Source organism: Dermacentor variabilis, chromosome 3 (assembly GCF_050947875.1).
Source record: "Dermacentor variabilis isolate Ectoservices chromosome 3, ASM5094787v1, whole genome shotgun sequence".
In the NCBI taxonomy this organism is placed as follows: Eukaryota; Metazoa; Arthropoda; class Arachnida; order Ixodida; family Ixodidae; genus Dermacentor; species Dermacentor variabilis.
Window position 1 is genome coordinate 89,725,323 of NC_134570.1, and position 24,137 is coordinate 89,749,459.

Below are 24,137 nucleotides of genomic sequence, written 5' to 3' on the forward strand. Positions count from 1 at the left end.
AAGGAAGCGACACGACTCAACAACCTCTTTATGGTAACCCTGTACTGGACTTTGCATTTTATTGGAAGAGACGACAAACTGGGGCAAAACGCTGGCCAGTCATACGGGGCAAACTGTGGGCAGGAAAGTATCCTGAACATCCTGAAGGCACAAAAAACAATTTGCTAGCTGTCCCAGAAATAAATGCGATAAACTCAAGCCGAAAATGGTTTGTTCGACTTTTTAGTTCCCATCTTGTTCCCCATATAAACACGGCAAGAGCCCTATGCAGTCTTTGCACGTTCGTTCGAGAACAGTGGAGCACTTGCAACACTTAGCACAATTTACTAATGAAAAACAAATTACAAGCTGTAGCACGAGCAAAGGTAGACAAATCTTTGCCCTTTCATTTTTCGGCTTTTTCTCGGATTTCTTCTGTCTGCCTCCGCCAGTAAGGCTCGCTGTCGGTATAATGTACTAAGGGTGCGCCTAAATACTTCACCGGTGTTGTTACCCACTGCACATTTAGGAAGAAGTGTGGCATGAGATCCCCATACTCATGCCAAAAGCCAAGACATATTCCCCACTTGACTGCACTTCCGCTTACCTCACCGAATGGTTTCAGAACGATCATAACCCGCGCAATACCTTCGAGATTTTAACAAAAAGACAGCTATATCGTCTGCATAGGTCAGAACGCGCACTTCACTTGCGCGAAGCCTGAAGCCAATAATTGTACTGCGATTTATAATACTTAGACAAAAGCTTTCTCTAAACATGCAAGAAAGGAGAGGAAAAGTCGGGAATTTTCGGCGAACTGAGCACCTCACTTCGATAAGATTTCCCACTTCTTTGTTACCAACCAACCGAGCACTAGAACCACTGTGCGCCATACAAACAGCTTCTGTTATTACCGTACTAACATTCGCATCTTCTGAGACAGTTATGAGCAAGTCATGTTTCACACGATCAAAGGCCTTCTTAAAATCAATATGGAGCATCGCGACTGCACCCTTCATGACATCGCAACAGTGTAATATACATCGCGCTTAGTGAATGTTGGTAAACATGCTTCTGCCCTTTATTTAGCATGGCTCACTGTTTCTTTAAGCATGCTTGCAACCTTCTAGCCACTATATTCATAAAAATTTTGTAATGTACGTTTGGCAGGCTGATCGGCCCATAGGCTGATACCCGCCGAAGTTTGATAGAATCGTTTGTTTACGGAATGAAAATAGTAGGAGAAGTGATGGAGGCACACATTCAAAGCCAAAAGTTTCGTTTAATAAGCGCTGCAATATCTGAAATATTCCTTGCTTGAAGGTCTTGAACAAAGACGCACTTACCCCGTCATGGTCAGGGGACTTTCGAAGATTTAGGTCATCGATCGCCTTCTCTATCTCCCCTATTAAGATTGAAAGTATTAATCTATCCTTTGTTCCGCCATCTAATTGTTGCATGAAGGACAATACTGCCCTTTTGGAATAGTCGCTATCTACTGTACGTAACGGAAATAAAACACTATAGTACTCGCAAAAGGCTTGCTTTATCTCGTCTTTCGCGCTTGTAACGACACCGTTATATACGATATCTGATATTGTATTACGTTGCGCGTAACTTTTTTCCGTGCCTAGTGCGCGCCTTGTAGGCCTTTCTGTCGTTACCGTTTTCTCTGATCCCGCTCTTGCAAGTGCACCTCGAAATCTATCCATGTCTAATAACTCCAATTTTTCTTTTAGCACACGGATATCTGCCTGAAAGCTTCGAGGCATTAGACTCTCTTTGACAAGGGTTTGCAAGTTCGAACGTAACAGTTTCTCATGAATTCGTACTCATGTTTAAGTATGCTGCTTCTTTCTATAGCTTTCATTTTAATATTTTGCTTATATCTTTCTCAGTTCCACCCAATCTCTGAGTCATTGTCTTGGTAGAGTTCTTGCATGCTATCGTGCTAAAGTTTTGAAAACACCGTCATCAAGTAGCTTATTATTATTTTCCATGAATTCCAGGTAAATTTCCATTTTTTTTCCTTTTTACTGCAAATGCTAACATCACGAGGCAACGGTGAGGGAAGGAGAGGGGGGTTACTCAATAATCTTTACATAGAGGCAAAATATCCATTGACACACATGCACGGTTTAAGCGTGCGTGAATATATCATTGAAAATATGTGAACTCTATATCATGCCCACTGGTAATACATTCTCCCACATCTTCAAGAACGAACAGGTTGATGATATTTATTAACGTCACCTTGCTAGTCTCACGATGCGAAGTAGTACCCGTTTTGTCTCGCGATGAGCATACACAAGCAAAATCACGGAGAAGGATAAATATACCATCAGTGTTACAATATTAACTAATGCGGCACCCGAAATCTAAACGCTTGGCAATGCCGGTAGGGGCATACAAACAAACCAGGCGCCACTCATTGCATGCAAAAGCGAAATCACAGACTACAAAGTGGCCCTTTGGACAGCTTGTAACCCAATGTATCACGATCCCTAAGGAACTACGTACAAATAGAACACACCCTCCTGACTTCCCAGCCGCATGACTGAAGCACGGTGGTATGTTGCGCCCAGAACAGGCGCAACATACCACCGGTCTGGTCTTCACCTTGAACTTTTGCTCCCTGCACTGCGACTATATCTAATCCTTGTTTGTCGCAATACGATATCGCTGATTTTTCCTCCTTTTAGTCGCTAATCCACGGACATTCATAGCTCCTACGCGCGGGGACCTTTCGAATGGCGCATTTTTCTTGCCAGACGAGAACGCCGGCAAGGCGCCCCCATTACCCATTTGAACCTTTCTGCACATGCCATAGTGGCTTCGAAAGGCTGGCGTCTTTTGCCGCCCCTTGTAAGGGATGATGCGCGAGTCCGAACGGCGCTGTGAGGTTTATTCTTCACCCCATTCGCATCCAGCGATGTTTTAACCGGTCTCAGATGCTGCTCCAGCGACACCGCCACCACGTCATCATGGCGACGTTTTGCCGGGCTTGACTCCGTGTGCCTCCGTGTTGACTCCGTGTATTCGCACTGCATTTTCGTCGACTATTGGCTTTGTGCTTGCTACCTGCTGTGTCTGAGAGGCCCTAGTCGCGTCCGTGTACTCTCTCGTTGGTTCCTCATCCTGAAGCACCGGATCAACGCCGGCCACGTTCTCTATAGCCGTCTCTCAAGGCTCACCAGCCCTGGGCCCCATCGTGGCCGACGTTTGCAGCCCGGAGACGCTGCCTTCCTTGTCTACCCCCTGATCGGTTCCGCTCTTGTCAGCTGTACCGGGTGCTGCAGCTTTCTCTGCCTCTTCCCTGATCCATGACAAGCCCATATTGATTTACAAGCGTAGATATGCCTACAGCTTTGGCGTAGCTGCGAGTACATGCCTCCTCACCGTGCCCAACCATGTGACATTCGGTGCACTTCGGAACCCTACAATCTCGCCCTATATGACCCGTGTGCTTGCAGCGAAGGCACAGAGGGGCTCAACCCGGTGTCGCAATGGATACTGTAAAGCTGCCAAGACGAATTTGGTGCGGCATCTGGTCCAGTGCAAATATAATACTTCTAAATATAAGTGAATAGAAGTCTGCCCGCCAATCGCTTTGGCACTGGCTGCTTGAAGCTACGGGGCTGAATGGATCTATTTACGTATAATAATTTTGATGTGGGAATAAAACATTGCCGAGCCATTTCAGCACGCTGTTAGATACGGGACCTTTTCCTGAGCCACCTTCGAGTTCACCAGACCACATCGAATCACGTCACACCTAATTAAGGAGGCAAGACGGCTGTAATGCACCGTGAAGCCCTGGCAGCAACCCACCCCCATCCGCCTTTGTGACGGCAGTTGCAGAGCAGGAAGGCAATACCGCAGAGAAGTACTCCCTCGGACAGGTGGACACAATGGAGCAACCCTCTGGGCCGGGTGTGACTTACATTCGCACGGGCGCCTACCATTGGCCGAAAATGACGCCACCTTAGCGGGCTCGCCGATTGGCCGAACATGACGTGACTTCGAGACACCGAAGGGGTTAAAAGCCAGAGACCAGGAGCAGCAAGAGAGCATTCCTTCATTCATCTCTTTCTAGCTTCTTGCCACGGGCTGCAGCCTCCGAGTTGCTGCCGGCCCGTAATGACCTTAAGACTGTTCATTTCTTTGTACTCTTACTGTACATAATGTAAATAAACCTCCAGTTTTCATCTCAAAGTCCTCTTCAACCCCGGCCAACTCCCGCACCCAACGGCAAGGTCCAAAACCTGGAGGACAGAAATTGGGATTGTCCTCCAGATCCAACAACTGGTGGCAGCGCGATGGGTGAACCTTCGTCCAGAGAAATACTAAGGAACTGGGAACAGCGAAGAAGAAAGCCTTCGACCCAAAGGAGTCCCGAGGAACTGGGAACAGCGGAGAAGAGCGAGCCTTCGACCCAGAGGGTCCTGAGGAACCGCGAAGAGCGGACCGATGAACCAGATGGCAGGGTGCTTCAACCGTAAGTGAGCGTGTGGTTTTTTTCTTTTTGATTCGCCAGACTTCAAATGTTGTGCTTATTTCGATAGTTCTAGGAATCGGGAATTTGTTGCATATCGTGTGTTTGCACAAATTATTTAAGGAAAACAGTTCTAACAACCAGTCGGGGCAGCTGCCATGGATCTAAGAAAGTTGACGAGGTTAGATTTGTTATCGGTGTGCGAGGACTTGGGAGTTGAGGCGGACGAACAGATGAAAAAGCCAGCTATCATAAAGGCAATTAAAAATAGTGGCAATAATGATGAAAGGATTAAGATTGCTTGGGAGGTGATACAAGAACCACGGGAGCATGAGCGTCGTGAACGTAAGCGTGAGCGTGAGCAAAATTACGAGAAAGAGAAGGCAGCATTGGAAAAACAGATACAATATTTTCAACAGTTAAAGGAACAAAGACAACGCCTGTCTGAAAATTCTGTAGGCAGTACAGAGCAAAAGAATGAGGAAGTATCTAGCGGATTTTCGCCAAAAGCCGACTATAGAGGTATTTCCTGTGGGATTAGCGGCACCTTCATAGGTGAAGGGAAAAGGCTAGCTGCTAACGATGCTTAGTGGCAACAGAGGCCGTTAAAGGCCGTAGTGAGAGTGACGAGGTGCTGTGCCAACAGAACACTGAAGAGACAGTTAGGCCAGCTGTGAATGAATTGGCAAAGACACCGCGCGTGTGTGTCGCAGGTAATGTTAATGAGTTAGTTAACGAAGTACAGAGTACTGCTGACCCGACAGGGCGAGCACCTATGTCGAGTTGGATCTGCGTGCCGAAGGGGAGTGCCAGCTGGACGATGCAGCTGAGGGCAGTACGCATGATTGCGAGCTCCGCAGCTCAAGGGAAGACAACTGCATGGTTCAGGGATCGGTGCAGCTTTCCGCCAGTCTAGGTTGCCAAGAGAGCGATGATTTAGTTATTCATCACTCAGACTGGGCGGGTAGGAGACCGATCCGGGCCGGCGAGATGTAAACCGGCCTGCACGAGGCACGAGATGGCAGCATGAGAAAGACTTCAAAGAGAAAGCGCCATAAAAAGAAGCGCGGTAAAGATCGATTTGGCTGTAGCGCAGCCAAAGACGGCAACAGACCCAAAAAGGCAGGGCGCGAGGAGAAGAAAGGTGCGGTCATCGTCCTTTTCCTGAGCCTCCTTCGAGTTGACCAGACCACATCGAATCGCGTCACACCTAATTAAGGAGGCAAGACAAGACGGCTGCAATAAACTGTGAAGGCCTGGCAGCAACCCCCCCCATCCGCCTTTGTGACGGCAGTTGCAGACCAGGAAGGCAATACCGCAGTGAAGTACTCCCTCTGACAGGTGGAGACAATGAAGCGACCCTCTGCGCCGGGTGTGACTTACATTCGCACGGGCGCCTACCATTGGCCGAAAATGACGTCACCTGAGCGGGCTCGCCGATTGGCCAAAAGTGACGCCACCTGAGCGGGCTCGCCGATTGGACGAACGTGACCTGACTTCCAGGCACCGAAGGGGTGAAAAGCCAGAGACCGGGAGCAGCAAGAGAGCACTCCTTCATTCATCTCTTTTGAGCTTCTTGCCACGCGCCGCAGTGTCCGAGTTGCTGCCGGCCCGTAATGACTTTATGATTGTTAATTTCTTTGTACTCTCACTGTAAATATTGTAAATAAACCTACAGTTTTCATCTCAATGTCCTCCTCAACCTCGGCTAACTCCAGCGCCCAACGGCAAGGTCCAATATCTGGGCGACAGCAATGGGGTTTGTCCTCCAGATCCAACAACGCATAAGACATCGCTCTGCCAATTATTCTCCGGTGACGATCTGTATCAGCCGCAGTTTTAACCTTCAGTTATACGCGGCTGCGATTCGACCAGCCACCACAAGCTAAGCAACGGGAAGCGGCCCAATCATAGACGCCGCTCCTTCTTCCTGAGCGACCCTCCTCCTAATTCCTCATCCTTAATAGGTTATCATCTTTCACGCTCTAGTCAACCCCACTGAAACACTCGCCACCTTTGCGCGCTCCTCCCGTCTTGTCAGCCAATTTACGAACGTTGAGTCAGCGAACGCGGGTGACACGCAAGCGTATGGATGCAATAGCGCACACCAAGCTATCGGCCATCAGTGCGCCTAATGCCTAGACTGTCGGCATCGCAGAACAACTTCAATATAAGGCTCGCGCCGCCACGCCATACGCCGCAGCCTCTGGAGTAGAACGCCCCTCCCCCACACTCCAGCGAGCACAGGCACACATGAGTACATACTCGATCACCGCGGACACTCGCTGTCAAAACGCTAGCGTGAGGTAGCGTGGCAGTAGCAGCGAGCGAAGTGACCTCCGTGGTGTCATCGCTTCAAAGAAAACTGAGCGGCGAGAGCATAGCACGGGCAACATTATAAGCCGTCGGCGCACCTAGACCCTGCTCCCAACGCAGATCTCTTTCATAATCAAGCGCGCACGACCGCGAGCGGCCGCGCGATACGCAGTTGCTGCTAAAGTGCAACACCGCGACGCCGTTGAGATGACGGCGCGCTTTCTTTCTGCTTTCTACGCTTTTGCGCGCGAGATTGAGCCGCCATCGTCGGGTCCCCGCCGTATCCTTTCACTCCCACTACATAGCATACGGCACGCGTGTACGATGTTATCACTCGACGAACCCGGTACGTTCTTCCCGCAGACGGCACCCCTAGCAAATGCAAGAGGTCTACCCAACACGCACCCGCCTACCCTCCTCCTCCGCGACGCTTCGCGTCTTTTCTCCTTCCGCGCTTCGCTCAACGCCCCCTGGACTTTCCTCTAAGTGGCGTTGCTTTGCCGCGCGCGTGCTCTGGCGCGCTGAGATTCGCGCCTGTTGTAACGAATGTGGTATAGAACTGAACTCTGAAAACAGTCCATCGCGTCAATACGAAAGTTTACCCTCTTGTGTTTTCTGGTTTGATGGTAGCTGAATCCTTAGCTGAACTAGGTAGGATAAGATAAGTACCTAGTTCTTACTTTTACACCCTATTTAAGCTGGAACAGCCACATTGCTAATAGATGTAATTGATGTTTTCGCAACCCGCCGTGGTTGCTCAGTGGCTATGGTATTGGGCTGCTGAGCACGAGATCGCCGGATCGAATCCCGGCCGCGGCAGCCGCATTTCGATGGGAGCGAAATGCGGAAACACCCGTGCAATTAGATTTAGGTGCACGTTAAAGAAACCGTGGTGGTCGAAATTACCGGGGTCCTCCACTGCGGCGTGCCTCATAATCAGAAAGCTGTTTTGGCACGTTAAACCCCATAATTTTTTTTTGAAATCTCCGTAAATGCTACTACCAGTAAAGGGGACAGCCATAGCTTCCATTCATCCATCCATCCATTCTCAACACGCTCCTTTGCACTTTCACCGGCGCGCGATTCTCTTCACCACCTCCAGGCACAATGCTCCTCCGGCCCACGCTTCCTTCACAGCTTCACACATCGCATTGCCGATTCCACTCGCGGCGGGCTAAATGCGCTGGCGCGTGAAGCCTGTCGAAGCAGGCAATGGCATTCGCTTTGAAGGTAAACAAAAGACACCTTTAACGAGAGAAGCATGAGTGGGTGGCTCAAACAACACTGCGGGTCACCTCCCGTTATTTGCGTCGACGGCCTAGTAGGGTCGGGCCCGATTGTACAAATAAACACTACAAAAACTTTACACGCTGATATTCACATCGAAATTGTAATGAAGTGAGCTGGCTACATTTCGTAACAGAAATTTGGCGGACCATATAGAGAGAAAGTGAATCGCCCAGCCCTTCTTTGCATTTTTGCGAATGGGTTAGTGTTAGCATTTGTGTACGAGTGGATATGATGAATAATGATCCTAACTATAATATAATGATATGGTCTAAACTCAAGCTTATTCCTGATCAAATACTCATAGGCCAGACGGGTTCGTTGCAATGGTATATCTTTAAGCGTATGAAGTAAGAAGCCGCATTTGCGAAGACATCAAGTACATGTATTAGCAAAGTGGCTGTTCTAGTTTAAGTTGGTTGTAAAAGTAACACCTCGGTACTTGTCCTCTTCCGCCTGGCTGAGCTAAGAATTCAGATCCCATAAAATCAGAAAACATGAGGGGGGTAAACATTTGAAGTGACACGAAGGACTGTTTTTCAGAGTTCAGTTCTATAACCCATTCATTACAACAGGCGAGAAACCTTATTGCTTTACTAAGAGATACTTGTTCGTGCAGTTCATGAGTACCACAGAAGAGAAAGCAGTCGTCTGCGAATAGGCAAAATTTTATGGGCCCAATGATAACTGTCATAAATCACTAACGTAAAACGAGGAACAAAAGTGGCGCAAGCACGCTACCTTGGCGCACCCCTGATGTAACCTTGAGAGTGCCTGATCTTTTTACCAGGAATGTCAAGTTTTGCTTCCAATACCTTTAATATGCGGAAACCCGGAAAAAAAATGGCGAAGACCAGTCATATGTACAGCTCGGAAAAGAAAGTGTTCATGCCCGTCTGCTAGGCTCTCGGCTGAGGGCGGCAGTATTGTAAAATGATAAATAATGTTAATATGTCGTTTCTGGATGAACTTGTCGTGCCGAACGCGTCGATACGTCTACGTTAAAAAAAATGAAAAAAAAAACGTAGTTAGTCCAAACTAATCCGGCGCTTCTCACTACGGCGTGCTCCGTACTCAAATGATGTTTTTGGCGCGTATAAAAAAAATTTAATTATTTTATTTATTGACCAAGGCTCAAGACACCGCTTTCACAACACGCGTTCCTGACCAGAACATGTTAACACGCATTAACATACAAATGTGACATTAGGTCATACCTTTATGCCAGAAAATATGACGTAAATATTACACGGGTAAGCATCGCACATTTCACTCTATTTACGGCTGCACATAACACTGCTTGCATGTTGTGTTAATTCGGTGTAACCTTACGTTCACAATGGTTCGCAAGTTGCAGTTTAAATATGCGCACTTGATGCAGAGAAAACGTTTCACATAAAAGAACAACGGCATCTGCGAAATGCAGGGAGGGATTTTTATATGACCGCACAATTTCTGTAGCGGCTGCAGGTATAGCCCGCGAAGTATGAAGCGGAGTAGAAACGACATGCATGAGCTCAGGGTCTTCGCAACAAAGTTCTGTAGTTTGTGTGGAACTATAGTACGGGCGACCACTTACGCATATGGAGCCAGCGCTTACTCGAAGTCTACAAATACGTAAGCCAGGGACATATTAGAAAATGATTTTTTCTTGATACCACATTAATTTCAGGATATTACTTGCTTTCAACTAAAGTGTTTTCGCGGCCGCTATGTTGTAGTACTAGCGCGCCTAGAGGCTGCATAAGAAACGTGACAACACGACAGGTGCCTCTTGCGCCGAGAGACATATCGATAACAGTGATACCATAAGGTGACTGACGGCCACTGTCAAAAAGTAAAACAATGCATGCGTGATGACATCGTGCACTGACGTCTTCGCTGGCTGCTCAGGCACGGCACAGACACCACGGGCAAGAGCTGCGTGGGTGACGTCGCTTGAAAACTATGCATACAGCTCCGTGAACTATTGCCATCGTCCTCGCACTACGTGCAAACCAAGTTTAATAATGGGCTTTGGCGTTTCAGAGCGAACGAAGTGCCAGGGTAATCAGGGCAATGGATAAGCACGAGAGAACGCTGAAGGAATACGACACTGCAGCATGTCTCAAGTCAAGGGTCTGACGGAAACCCGTCTGCTCGGTATGGTACATGACGAAAATTAGATAGCACCGACAAAAAAACCGAATGAGGTTTCGGCTCCCCTACGGGAGCCTTGTTCACAATGAGCTGGCGCCGACCAAAAAAAAAAAGAAATATAAAGATGGAGTGACGTTGCGTCATTGCATTTTTCCTTCGTTTGGTCGGTGCACTCTAAAAACAAAGAGTTCCGGGCACGCTCTTTGACGGAGTATCTGCTTGTCCAATATTTCACTCTCTTTTCGAAAGTAGATTGACCCACTTTGAGAGAGAGTAGGCCAGCTCCTCCCGACAGAGTTTAGTTACTCCACCGCAAGGGAGTGCTAGTACTCTTCGGCAGAGTGCTAATACTCTCCCCACAGGGGTAATAGTACTCCCCGAGACCGAGTGCTTCTACTCCTCCAAACAGAGTACTTCTCCTCCAAGCCGAGTGTTTATACTCCGCCTATTAGAGTGCTAGTACTCTTCCCAATAGTGTGAAATCACGATGTAGATCCATGGTCCCGTTAGAAGGAAATCGCAATACTTCATCATCATCATCATAATCATCATCATCATCCTGGTTACGCCCACTGCAGGGCAAAGGCCTCTCCCATACTTCTCCAACAACCTCGGTCATGTACTAATTGTGGCCATGACATGCCTGCAAACTTCTTAATCTCATCCGCCCACCTAACTTTCTGCCGCCCCCTGCTACGCTCCCCTTCCCTTGGGATCCAGTCCGTAACCCTTAATGACCATCGGTTATCTTCCCTCCTCATTACCTGTCCTGCCCATGCCCATTTCTTTTTCTTGATTTCAACTAAGATGTCATTAACTCGCGTTTGTTCCCTCACCCAATCTGCTCTTTTCTTATCCCTTAACGTTACACCTATCATTCTTCTTTCCATAGCTCGTTGCGTCGTCCTCAATTTGAGTAGAACCCTTTTCGTAAGCCTCCAGGTTCCTGCCCCGTAGGTGAGTACTGGTAAGACACAGCTATTATATACTTTTCTCTTGAGGGATAATGGCAACCTGCTGTTCATGATCTGAGAATGCCTGCCAAACGCACCCCAGCCCATTCTTAATCTTCTGATTATTTCCGTCTCATGATCCGGATCCGCCGTCACTACCTGCCCTAAGTAGATGTATTCCCTTACGACTTCCAGTGCCTCGCTGCCTATTGTAAATTGCTGTTCTCTTCCGAGACTGTTAAGCTTACTTACATGCGGGGAATATTTCATTCCTTCACAAGCAGCTCCTGCATTTGTGCTTGGTGAATAAGATGTAATCTCTAGTTGTCGAGTTACTCAAATAAAATGTTCTCTCTCTTAAGAGGTCAAAATATTTATTGATCAGTCACAAAACAAACTGAATATTAATTTGAGAAACGCACTGACAAACACATAAAATCATATTACAATGATGTCTATGAACTTTAGAACATACCTTGTCAAAAAACATAGGTATGTTCTCTAAAGTTTCATCAGTAGTACAGTGTAGAAATATCCTTTAATTTCAATTGGCTCCTTCTTTTCAAAAATAAAGTGTACAATGGAAAGTTAAAGAGAACAAACGTGTGCAAACTCACAAGGAGTTGACACTATGATCGAAGAGAAATATGCACCACATTACTGGTCAGCAAACGCATTCCTGGCACAAAACGCATACACGTATATGGCAGATGTTACCAGATGACTGCTGATCATGGGGCTGGTAATGTAGATAAACTCTGAAAGAAACGTTTTGTGTGCCATATTCTAAGACGGCAGCTCATTTGATAACGTCCTGTACAGCGTGTGGATGTTCCTGAGAGTACAGTGCATTGAGAAATGTGTTGTATATTCTCATGTGAGGCCGCATGTCTAGCTAGCTTGGTGTTACATACTGCATATTGACAGTTTTCTTGACATTTAGTGAAATGGCACACTCATTATATCCACGTTCTAGTTTTCTCATCCAAATTGCATGGCAGTGTATTTTGATTTTTTGGTGTGCGCTCCTCTCCACTACGTGCCGTCGCGCTGGGCTGGCTCTTTGACATCCTTGCGTCCTTGCAACTGCCTTCTTGCGTTATATAAAGCTGGTGCCTGAAAAATATAATGTGCAGAAGTGAACACGAGGACACGGTATAAAACATCAAGGCAGTCAAGAAGTAAGGTCATTGCACTAAACGAAAGTCTTAGCTTTTAGTCGCCCTACTGAAATGCACGGAGACATCTAAATGGGTACAACCCTCAATTGCCAAAGTTCAATTTTAAATTTGATCAAAAAAGAAATAACCGACAGTTCATCGTCGTTCAGCAGCAATGTTAAAATACTACCACTAATAAATAGAATATTGGTCATTGTCAGATGTCATAGGTCTGTCATTAGTCTGGTGTGTCACAAACACCACTTGTGACACATCCTAAGCACATGCCCAGTGTGCCCCCCGCACCATCTCTCGTTGTTTCACTGCTCAAGCCAAAAAACTAAAATTCATAAGCTTATTTTCATTTGTGAGGTGCGCAATTAGGTTCATTTTAGAGAGTCGACTACTGCTGCAGTTTGAAATCTAGCATTTTACATTCTTGACGGCATGTAAAAGTTGCAGTTAGACCGCAGTTAGTCTATTAGACCAATCTTTGTCTTGTGTACGACAGACGACTGGTTATACGGAACTAAAGCAACGTTTTATTTTTATACTTTATTTCTCCACTAAATTAAAGCGTAGAACGCACTTTATTATTCTAAAGCTGCATGCGAGCGGCCGATATTGGCTGTATGACGTGTAGGCTCTCAGACCATGATGAAGCAATGGTTGTGTTATCATTAACATTGTGCTCAGAAAATGCATGTTCACCGATTTTAATGCACTCCCTGTTCGGTGCTGTCACTAAATACGTTTGATCGTTGGATATTTATAATTGTTATGGTGGGATTAAGAGGCACCATGTGAAGAAAGAGGTAGAGTTACTGTAGAAAGGCGTATACACAGGAGCGGCTGGCATCATTCACACGAGCCCAAACTTGCTGTTTCCTTGATGCGTGACTTTTGGACAAATTTGGACATTTCAATCTGCCATGCAGTAGCAAGATGCCCACATTACGCTTGTAGCCCCAGAGGAAGGCTGATTTAGCTGTTCATATCACATAACTCTGAGACAGCAACTCATATTGGCAAATGCACAGGCATGTCCAAAACAATAAGCGCATGCAATGCGACCCTGCAATTGTAATTCCACACAGCAGCCGTTATATCCGATGCTGATGCATAACTCGCTGCTTGACAATTCACCGAGTTCGTAGGCATAAGCACCATTTTAGATTCGCACCGTGCTTGAAAACCGCAACAAGAGACAAAATAAGACGTATAATCACACCATTTCAATACATGAGCAAACACAGTTCCGTCTTAGGGCTCAAACCCATGAGGGAGATATAGTACGCGACGGCGACGAGCGACGGCTTCGAGCGACAAAACGGGCCGTCGCTCGAACAGATCGCTCGGTTCTGGAAATCTCGAATTCGTCACGCGTTTCCCGGAGGTGCTATGAGCGACCAGCCCATAGCGCGAAGCCGGAACTGGATGTACATAGCTTAAATACTACCGATTGTCGCGCCGAACGAGCAAACAATAGAATTTTTATGTGTGTCAAGGAGAGGAACCTACTGCAACACCTTCGGAAATATTTTATGCTACTTTTTATACTAAAATACGGCAACTTAAATTACTAAAGTACGCGTCACATACGCTAGTTTCGACGCATATTTGCAGCCCTGATACCGGCAACACCGACGACACGTCGCTCAAAATCGTCGCTCGCAAGGAGTACGGCTTCTAGGTGACGAGCGAACACGACAGTCATCTCGATCGCATCGCTTGTAGCTGTCACGAGCAAGATCGCTTATCTCGGATTTACACTTTATTCAGCATAAAACATGGTTTCCTCATGCGTTTTCAGTATGTTCAAGATAACGAGCCCAACTGACCTCTTGCAGCATGCAGCTGAATGCCTGTGGCAAAGTTTCTAACACTGGCGCTGCACGTAACTTCAGAGGTCGCAGATAACCCATGAGCGAGACATCGTCCAGTGCGCTGCTTATTTATAACTGAAGCATGCCGCCAGCAAAATGACGCCTTCTGTTATGTCACTCCTTAATTCAACAGCGTTCCGTACGGCGTAGGCTGCCAAATTGAATAAATTGAAACACACAAAACGCACGCCAAGCACGCTCCGCATAGGCTCGGAATCATGGGCTGGCGAACAAACCATTTAAAGTGACCTCTCGCCTCACGTCTTTTTGAACATACCATGGTTCAGGCAGCGGTTCCGATTTTGAAAGCTCTTACCGATGGCGGCAAATGATAAAATCACATCCAGTTATCGCGACGATTGGCCTTTTCGATTTACATCGAGAAAAATAGCGCTTGTCTAGTCCGTTGTCAGTCGCGTCGGCTAAGAGCCGCTACGACTTCCTGGCGATAGCATGTTATATAGGCAGGATGTGCACCTAAGTTAGAATTCACTTACCGTGGAGCATTTGTTGTTATATCCAATGAATGACGAACGACTGTCGTGTTTTCGCGACGACGCGAGGTGGCTGACACACGATCTCCCTTGGATGGCCTTCGTTGCTGCTTGGATGCATCACCTTTCTCCGGTGCTGTGCTGTTCCGCGATGTTGAGCGCGCGCTCGGTGGAGCAACTCCGATTGAAAAAATAGAGCGCTTGCTCCGCGTTCCTTTGAACAGTGGCTGCCTGTTCTCTAAGAAGCAGAACGGTGTGTTCTTTGCTTAGCGTGCGTGAGTGATACATGGCCATGTTTGGGGCCGGCCAACTACAGTGGAAGCAGAAGTTTACGCTACGTTTTCGTCTCTATTGCCGCAAGACAAGAACAAGCATTCTACTCTCCCTCAGAAGGGCAGAGTGAAAAGCACATTTCACTCTCTCCTTGCTGACGAAGTGGGCAATGCATTTCACTCCATGCGACATTTTGCGAGAGTGAAACAACGATTTGAAGAGTAAATCGGCCGCTTCACTCCTGCGATACCCTCGCTAGTTTTTAGTGTGCTACCTAATTTTTATCACATTGCATCATAATATTATGGTACTGCTCTTTGCTTCTGAAAACACTTTGGTGACAAATCAGATATGACGTCGACATGTGCAGGTATAGATACTTACGGAAGTCATTAGCACCAATACTTGGCAGAGATGTCACCATACTAAATGTGTTGAGAATCTGAAACAACAATAATAAAAATTGTTCAAAAATTTTGCAGGAATCGCTGACGATCAATGTAAGCCAATAACAAATGGTTGCATACGGCTATTCACTTTATTGAAGGATTGACGCGGTTTACAGGGCATATTTGCTGCAGTCAGAAATATATTCAGGAAGTATTTTTGATTTCACCACGTAATTCCGTAGAACACAGTCATTGACCAACTCATCTGAAGTGGCAGTACAGGTGGCTTTACATAAAGCCAATTTGTCATGTGTGCGGTGTGTCGAGCGGCCAACCTACCCATCATACCCGCATGTTTCTTTCTCTTTACAAGAGCCGGTCAGACGGTCAGTGCGCGAGTAAATAAGAAGACCCAAAAAGCATCAGTTGAAAAAATCACTTCAGGGGCGTCGGGTAATTTTGCATCAGGTAATATGGCGACAAGGAGTCTCGGTGAAATGCGTGGGGTAGCTAGAAGGCAGCGGCATGATCTTTCAAAGGACGTTAGCGCGAGTAGCTCAACGTAGGTGTCGTCACGGCGGTATACAGATGTGGCGATACCCTGTGTGTACAGAGAAATTCAACGAGAGGGGACACTCGGCGAAAACTGGCAACAGGAAACACGTCACGCCTAGTGTTAATCCAATCCATTCGTTGACGCGAGCATCGGAACAAAATATGAAATGAACTTATAGACAACGCTTCATGTTTTTTATTCTTCCCCGCTAAAACTAAACAGTTCTGCGCATAAATGAACTTATATTTCTCGACTTATTTTTGTTGTGTCACCTAGCAACAAGCTAACGGAGCGCCAGACGCGCCACATGATGCGCCATGCGCAGCTAGACGTGCCACTGAAGCGAGCGATGCCGGCTGCGCGTGTGAAGTTCGTCTGTTCGGCGACCCGTCCATTTTGGATGTAGCCCGTTTCATTTCATTTTAATACCTTAAACACCCCATTCGGGGTATTACATAAGGGGTGGTTAACATGTGGACACAAGAAAAGACAGGTGTTACATTTAAATACAAGTTTGAACACTTTCTAGAAATTGTGAATGACGTGGGATGGCAGCGACATTGAAGGGTAGGTCGTTCCAGTCCTTGGCAGCTCGAGGAAAAAATGATGATTGAAAAGCGACAGTTCGTGTTCGAGGACGAGAAACTTGGAGTTGATGGCTGGGGCACTGCGACATGCGTGAAGATGATGGCATGACGTAAGGTGAGCGGCTTAGTTAGCTGTAAAATTGTGATAAAAAGAGAGCGTGGCGATGCGATGACGAAAAGCAAGAGATGTCAAGCTAGATTGTGCCTTTATATGTGAAATGCTGATGGTATATGAATAAGAAGAATGGATGAATCTAGTCGCACGATGCTAAACTGACTCGAGTGCATTGATGATATATGTTTGATCAGGGTTCCCGATGGCGGCGGCATATTCCGGTTGCGGTCTGAAAATATTTGTATGCGAGTAGTTTGACGTGCTGTGGAGCATGGAGAAGTATGGGAGAGGCCTTTGCCCTGCAGTGGGCGTAACCAGGCTGATGATGATGATGATGATGATGATGATGATGATGATGAGCATGACGAAGGTGACGCCTCATGAACCCAAGCATCTTGTTCGCTGACGAAATTACGTTAGTCGCATGCGCATTACAGGAAAGGTTGTGGGACAGGGTTACGCCTAAGTACTTATAGGCTAGAACTGATTTTACTGCGGCGTTTGCAATTGTGTAAGTAGAGAGATAAGGATTACGACGGCGGGAAATTGAAATAAATTTGCATTTATTAGGGTTCAAGGCCACTTGATAACGGTTTCACCAGTCCTGCACGTTAGTGAGGTCATTCTGGAGAGATGCTGGGTCAGAGATTTTAGTCACAGAACGATAAATCGCACAGTCGTCAGCGAACATGCGAATAGGTCAAGAAACATGCGGTGGAAGGTTGTTAATGTATATTAGGAAAAGAAGCGGTCCCGAGACTGAGCCTTAAGAGAAACCTGAAGTGACAGGGAGGGGTTCGGAGGAGACGTTATTGACAAGGACGAACTGGGAGCGATTAGTAAGGAATTCTTTTCCCCATTGTACTACGTGAGGATCCAAGTTCCATCTGGATAATTTTAGTAGCAAGCGGTTATGAGGCACTGTGGCAAAAGCTTTAGAGTAGCTTAGAAAGATGGCATCGGTTTGAACGTTATCAAGATTAACGTGGAGATCACTAAGGAAGATGGCTAGTGCGTTTCGCATGAAAGCCCTTTACGAAAACTATGTTCAGAAGGATGAAATAAGTTTACCGGTTCTAAAAAGTTCATGATATGCAAGTATATGACATGTTTCATGATTTTGCAAGGAACACTAGTTAACGAAATGGGGTGGTAGTTTCAAGGGGGAGTCTTTGTTACCTGCTTGGAACACTGGAACGACCTTTCCCACTTTCCAATCATCAGGTAAAGCACCTGTAAACAATGATTGCGAGAACAACAAAGTGAAACATGCCGCGGATTTATGCTTAGTATTCATTAGGATCTTTGAGTTAATTTCGTCTACCCCAGAGGAAGTACATAATTTGTTTCTTTCTTCAATGATTGATAGTATAGCATCTACCGAAAATACAATGAGTGGCACATGCGATGGTATGTTAGTAGGTAGCGGAAAGTCTGGAGTGCTAGTTTCTTTTGTAAACACGGAAAAGAAATGCTGTGTTGAATATATCAGCGCACTCGGCGTCCGTGGCGGTGTCGCCTGCTGCATTCGTCACGCTGATAGTACAAGCTTCTTGGGGATTTAGAACGCGCCAGAACTGTCGAGGATGTCGAGTAAGTAGCTGGGGTAGACCGACGTTATAAAAAGATTTTTAGCAGTTCGAAGGGCACTCAGGTAGGCGTTCTCTGCCATGTAGTATTTTGACTATGCCTCGGCGCTTCCAAGGTGCGTGGCCAGCCGGAAGCAACGTTTCTTTTGGTTTTCAAGCTTCTTTAGTGCTCTGGTGAACCATGGCTTATTTTGATTGGCGTTCATAGTTATTCTTGGTATATGCTTGTTTACGAGTACATTAATATTGTTTTTAAACAGTGTCGAGTTTTCTTGAGGCGAATACGTATGGAATAATGTCTCAAACGTTGAAAAGAAGTTGCCTAACTCGTAATTAATGGCTTCGTAGTTCCCTTTATCATATAGGCACATAGTTTTGTTGGATTTTTGTTGCCGCATGGGTTGAAAGATGAAGGTGGCATGGATTACGTTATGATCACTTACCTCACGGAGGTAAGTTATCGATGATAGACTGTCAGGATGGCTGCTAAGTAAAAGCTCGAGTACATTAGATGTGTCTTTTGTAACCCGCGTAGGCTCTAGCACAAGTTCAGTTAGACTGAAATTAAGACACACCTTAACAAATTCATTAGCAGCTTCATTGCCTATGATTAAAGCACTATTTTTAGTGAAGTTGATTTGCGGAAAATAAAAGTCACCAAAAAGCAGACCCGTATCTTCTGGATGTAGCCCGTCTATTGGGCTCCCGGCGTTTTCTCGCCCTCCTTCTTCATTTCGACGCGGCACCACTGCATTATTGGACTATTTCAAACAAATTTAGGCTTACTGCACAAAACCGAGACTAGTGATGAAGTTAATAATAATAATATTTGGGGTTTTACGTGCCAAAACCACTTTCTGATCATGAGGCACGCCGTAGTGGAGGACTCCGGAAATTTTGACCACCTGGGGTTCTTTAACGTGCACCTAAATCTAAGCACACGGGTGTTTTCGCATTTCGCCCCCTTCGAAATGCGGCCGCCGTGGCCGGGATACGATCCCGCGACCTCGTGCTCAGCAGCCCACCACCATAGCCACTGAGCAACCACGGCGGGTCTGTGATGAAGTTAGCGAAAAACAGCTCGGCCGTTCTGGCACAGGTAACTTGAGTTAATGGCTCGTACTGGGAAATGTTCGTGAGCTTTCTATGAGCCCCAACATTATTGTAGCTTATTTCGGTAGTTTTTGGACACGCTTGCCGCACCCGGCTATGTGACGCAGCTAGCGAAATACAGCTCGACCGTGGTGACGGTTTCGCGTGTCCTGAATCTTACTGGTACAAATTCGCGGCGGTTTCCCTGAGCCCCAATATTATTGTATTTCGCTGCTTTATTGGGATACGTCTGAGGTACGCGCGCCGCGTCTGGCGTTGTGCCCCAGTGTCGCATGTGCTGAATCTTACTAAAACAAATTTGTGACGCATTCTCTGACCTCCAAAATTATTATAATTAATTTCATAACTTCTTAGGATACTTTTTGTAGCGTGCTCGCTGCGCCTGGTGTTGTGAAGCAGTTAGCAAATAGCAAGCGGCCAGTTGTGACAGCTTGGCGTATACTGAATTTTAGTGGGACAAGTTTGGGACCATTTTTATGGCCCTGCAACAACATACGCCTTGCTTCGGTGCTCACACTTGTCGAAAACGCAACGAGCGATTGCCAAGGGTGATAACACGGAAGTGTGTTGCTTGCGCATGCAGGACGCGGGAAGATAACGCCGAGGAGCTAAAAAACCGAGAACTTGACAATTTTGTCTTCTAAGCGACTGAAAACAGGCTTTGCACCCGCGAATTTGTTTTGAGTGCGACTAGAAGGCATTCTGCGAGCGTGTAACATGGTCTGGCTAAGAGTGTGTGTTTTGGCCACCTCTGTGTACTTGGCGTGCCATCGCGTCGACTGAGGCCAAGTTGTTTTGGAGATGCGCAGTCACCCGTGTCTTTGTGCTCTCAAAGTGCAGGAAATAATGCCCGGGAAGGGAGGTGTGCTTGAAAATCAGATGTTTTTTTTTCATATTTGTTTTCAAAATCAAATGTTTTCTCGAGGAGTCTATTTGCTACGAAGTGTATGTAAAAGTGAGTTTATCTGTAATGCCGCCCATTCACCCGTTACGCACGTTTCGCCTCTACACGCGGTATTCCTGTTCGGTCAATATACCAAAATGACACGTGCTAGTAATTCACTTTCTTTTTCAGCTGATGGCATCCGGTGGAGCTTCGTACAGCAACGACTGCTGTTTACCTGGTGCCAGAACTTTGGATGAATGTACAAGGTGCCCCGAACGAGCATTTATATAGAGCAAAATAAACATTTCTTCACTTAAGAAGACATCTTGCGTTTACCTAATGAAATTGCACGTGACACAGATTCAGTGGAGGCTCGTAAAGATCGTTCGCAATCATTGTTACTAAATAATAAAACGATTCCGCGCCAAGGCCGCGCCTGAGCCAGCAGTAGAAGCAAAAAATAAATAAATATATAAATAAATGCTACACCGATCAGCGAAGCCAGCGTGGCGTGTACCAGCTGTCGTTCAAAACGCGCGCGCCCAGAACCGAGCCCGGAAGGTGTTAATCCCATCCGCTTGGTGCGCTACAGTCGATTAGGCCGCTGGGCTCTATGGGAGTGTGCGCTCTTGTTGAATTTCTTTCTCTATGCTGCGTGAATGAAGAGCCGAAAAAAGTATCCTGGCGTCTGGGACTTTGGAATCTGTTGCTGAGGGTGGTTCAAAAACATACATTAAAAAACAGACAAAAAAAAAAGGGGGGGGGGGACCGAAGCCGGTATAACAGATAGAAGGGTGACATGCCGGTGGGGGCAGATGTACAAGGAAAAAGGGGGCTCGTACGGTTGATATAAATGTAAAAACATAAGAATTGGACAAAGGGGGCTCGTACAGTTGATATAAATGTAAAAACTAAAGAGTACATTAAATTGAGTAGTAGGCTGGGAAAATAGAAATGTAGGAAGAGGTGAGATTAGGAATTAAGGTTAGCTGGTGGCACAATGTGTTTTCTGTCTTGGTTGATGATATGAGAATTTCAAATTAAAGTTACAGATTTTAAAGATTCTATGTTGCCACTTGCCAAAATTATTCCCGTGGGGTGTAGGCATTTAAACTTGTGTATGAGGTATGATTCCGTATTTTTCCTCTCGCGAAGTGAATGGAAATTTGTATGTAGTATATGGAGCCTTGTTTTGTCGAATATATGACCATGTTCCATTGGTGTGACTGGCTACTGCTGTAGTTGAATTGTGTTTTGTATCTGCGCAGTGACCGTTCAGTCTTGCATGAATTTGTTGCCCAGTCTCACGTATGTACTGTTTGCTACAAGCGGCACAGTCTAAACAGCAGACTACGTTGCTTGATGTGCAGGTGAAACTCGAAGTTGCCTTATGTGAGTAATTCGACGCTGTACTTTTTACTGTAGTTGTAGACTTAATATGTTTACATGTGGAGCACCTGGGGCGGCCACAGGGACCGGTTCCCAACTTCGTCGTTGTTCCTTAGTTTGGCATGACAACAATGTCTTTAAAAATTAGTGTTGCGTCTGTAGGATACTCTGGGTGGGCCGGGAAAAATCTTAAGACTCTGGTTGCTGGTGAGAATTGGGTAGTATTTACTGAGGATGTTGTTTACGTTTGGGAGTGGGTTTGAGAATTTATTAGTTAGAAGAGGCGTTGTTGTTCTTGTGATCCTACGGCGGGGCTTAAGAACCTCGGCTCGATCAAGTTTGGTTCTATCGGTGTAGGCTTTTTGAAAGGCACTGTTTGGGTGGTTCCGGTTTGATAGCGTTTCTTTAAGGTGATCGAGTCTATCTATGTAGTCTTGGTTTTCAACACAAATGCGACGTAGCCGTGTGGCTTGGCCTTTTAAAGATGCCTTGTTTGCAATGTATGGGATGGTGGCTGGTACATTCTAGGTACTGTTGTTTGTCGAAAGGCTTCCTTTACAGCGCTGTCTTTAGCTCCCCATTGTCAATGCACATTGTTGTGTCCAGAAAGTTGATGCGCTCACTTGAGGATTCTGATGTGAATTTTATTGTTCGGTGAACAGAGTTTAGAAATGCTACATATTTATCTAGACTGTCTTGACCATGTCCCCATATTATGAGTATGTCGTCTATGTATCGTAGGTATGTGTGGGGCTTGTCAGTGCAGCGCGATAGGAAATCTGTTTCTAGAATCCTCATAAATGTGTTCGCGTAGGTTGGTGCAAAAGGCATACCCATACTTGCCCTATGTATTTGTATATAGTAACTCTCCTCCAATTCAATGTAGTTATGTGTTATAACTAATTCAAGGAGAGAGACAAGTAGACTTCAATAGACTGTTGTGCATTGCGTTTACACAGCGTTCGTTTTATCGAAGGTAAACCATCGGGGATTGGAATGTTGGTGAACAGGGCCGTGACGTCTAGGGTTGCGAGAATTATGTTTTGTGGTGGTGCCCCTTTAGTATTAATCTCCTCCATAATTCTCAGCAGGTGGGGCCTATCTTGTACAAAAGACGGAAATGTTTTTGGAAAGTCACCAAGGAATTGGTTAAGGAATGTGGAAGATGCTTTCTGTCGGGTGTTGTTGTTTGATACTATTGGGCGCCCTGGTATATTAGGGTGTATAGTTCAGTGGAGGTAATTTTATTAATTTTTGGATGGAGGTAAAAGCGCCCGGCCGTTTGTTTGCTTGGTTTAAGAAATTTGCATTCTGAAGGTGTTATCAATTCATTATCCAAAAGTGATTTCAACCCGCCGTGGTTGCTCAGTGGCTATGGTGTTGGGCTGCTGAGCACGAGGTCGTGGCATCGAATCCCGGCCACTGCGGCCGCATTTCTATGGGGGCGAAATGCGAAAACACCCGTGTGCTTAGATTTAGGTGGACGTTAAAGAACGCCAGGTGGTCCAAATTTCCGGAGTCCCCCACTACGGCGTGTCTCATAATCAGAAAGTGGTTTTGGCACGTAAAACCCCATAATTAAATTATTTAATTAAAATTGATTTCAGCCTGTTGGTAATCGTCAATGTGTCGGATAATGTCGGATCGTTATCTGGCGTACGGAATGTTCTGGATTGTTTAGTTGTCTGTAAGCCTCATGCTTGTATTTTTCTATTGACCAAGGGGGCGATCGGAGATGGTTGTTCGGCGCGTTCGTTCGGTTACCGGCGCGCGCGATTGGCCTACTCCGCGCCGACGTCGCCAGCCGCGGGGCGCCGCCCCGTTTTTGGTGACGTCAAAATGACGACACGCTCCTGTCAATCATCCGCCCACCGAGCATTTCGTCCGAACGCGACGGGAGTTGAGAAGTTTGGAGCGATCATACGGCTTCGCATGGCGCGTCTGGTGGATTGGATTGGATCCAACAGGCGGCCTTTTCGGCTGCGGAATGGCACGTTTGAATCCAATTCATAGTTTAATTCTAGAAAATGGCGCGTCGGTTGGAAACTTAGGTTGTTGCGCTGGCTTTTCTAGAGGAAGGAGGAGAGCGGGTGGCGGTGCGAAACGCGTTTGAAGAGATGGCAGAAAGTGAATTCCGGCGTCGTTTTTGTTTCTCGAAACAAATAATTCGTTGGTTGTACAGAGAAATCGACAAGACCATCGGTGCCAGCGAGCCACTGGGATGTCGCTGCCTCTTGAAAAGTGCGCCACTCTTCCCGTCGTTTTTTTTTTCTTTTTCCTTCTCGCTGTGCGCGACACCACCTAGGGACGACGCAAAGAACCTAATAGTCATAAATTGCAGTAGTCACACGTACTACTATTTGAAAACGTGTTTGGGCTTGAGAAGAAAAAATACATTTTTTTAGATAAAGATTTCATTCAATTGCAAGACGAGAAACATTTGGCTTTGTAGTATACTGTTTGCAAGCAGACGACAAACGACGGAGATAAACTTCCGGGGAGGTCACCGCTTCCTGATTGGCTGCTCTCTC

General features: G+C 46.3%; 1 protein-coding gene across 1 annotated transcript in view; it reads right to left on the reverse strand.

Moving 5' to 3' along the window:
• The window catches only part of LOC142574609 (uncharacterized), a 62,958-nt gene that overhangs the window by 30,480 nt on the left and 8,341 nt on the right, over window positions 1–24,137 (reverse strand). The window contains exon 2 of the mRNA XM_075683653.1: window positions 15,367–15,424. Coding sequence (XP_075539768.1) covers window positions 15,367–15,424 — 58 coding nt within the window. The remainder of the gene's footprint in view (window positions 1–15,366; window positions 15,425–24,137) is intronic.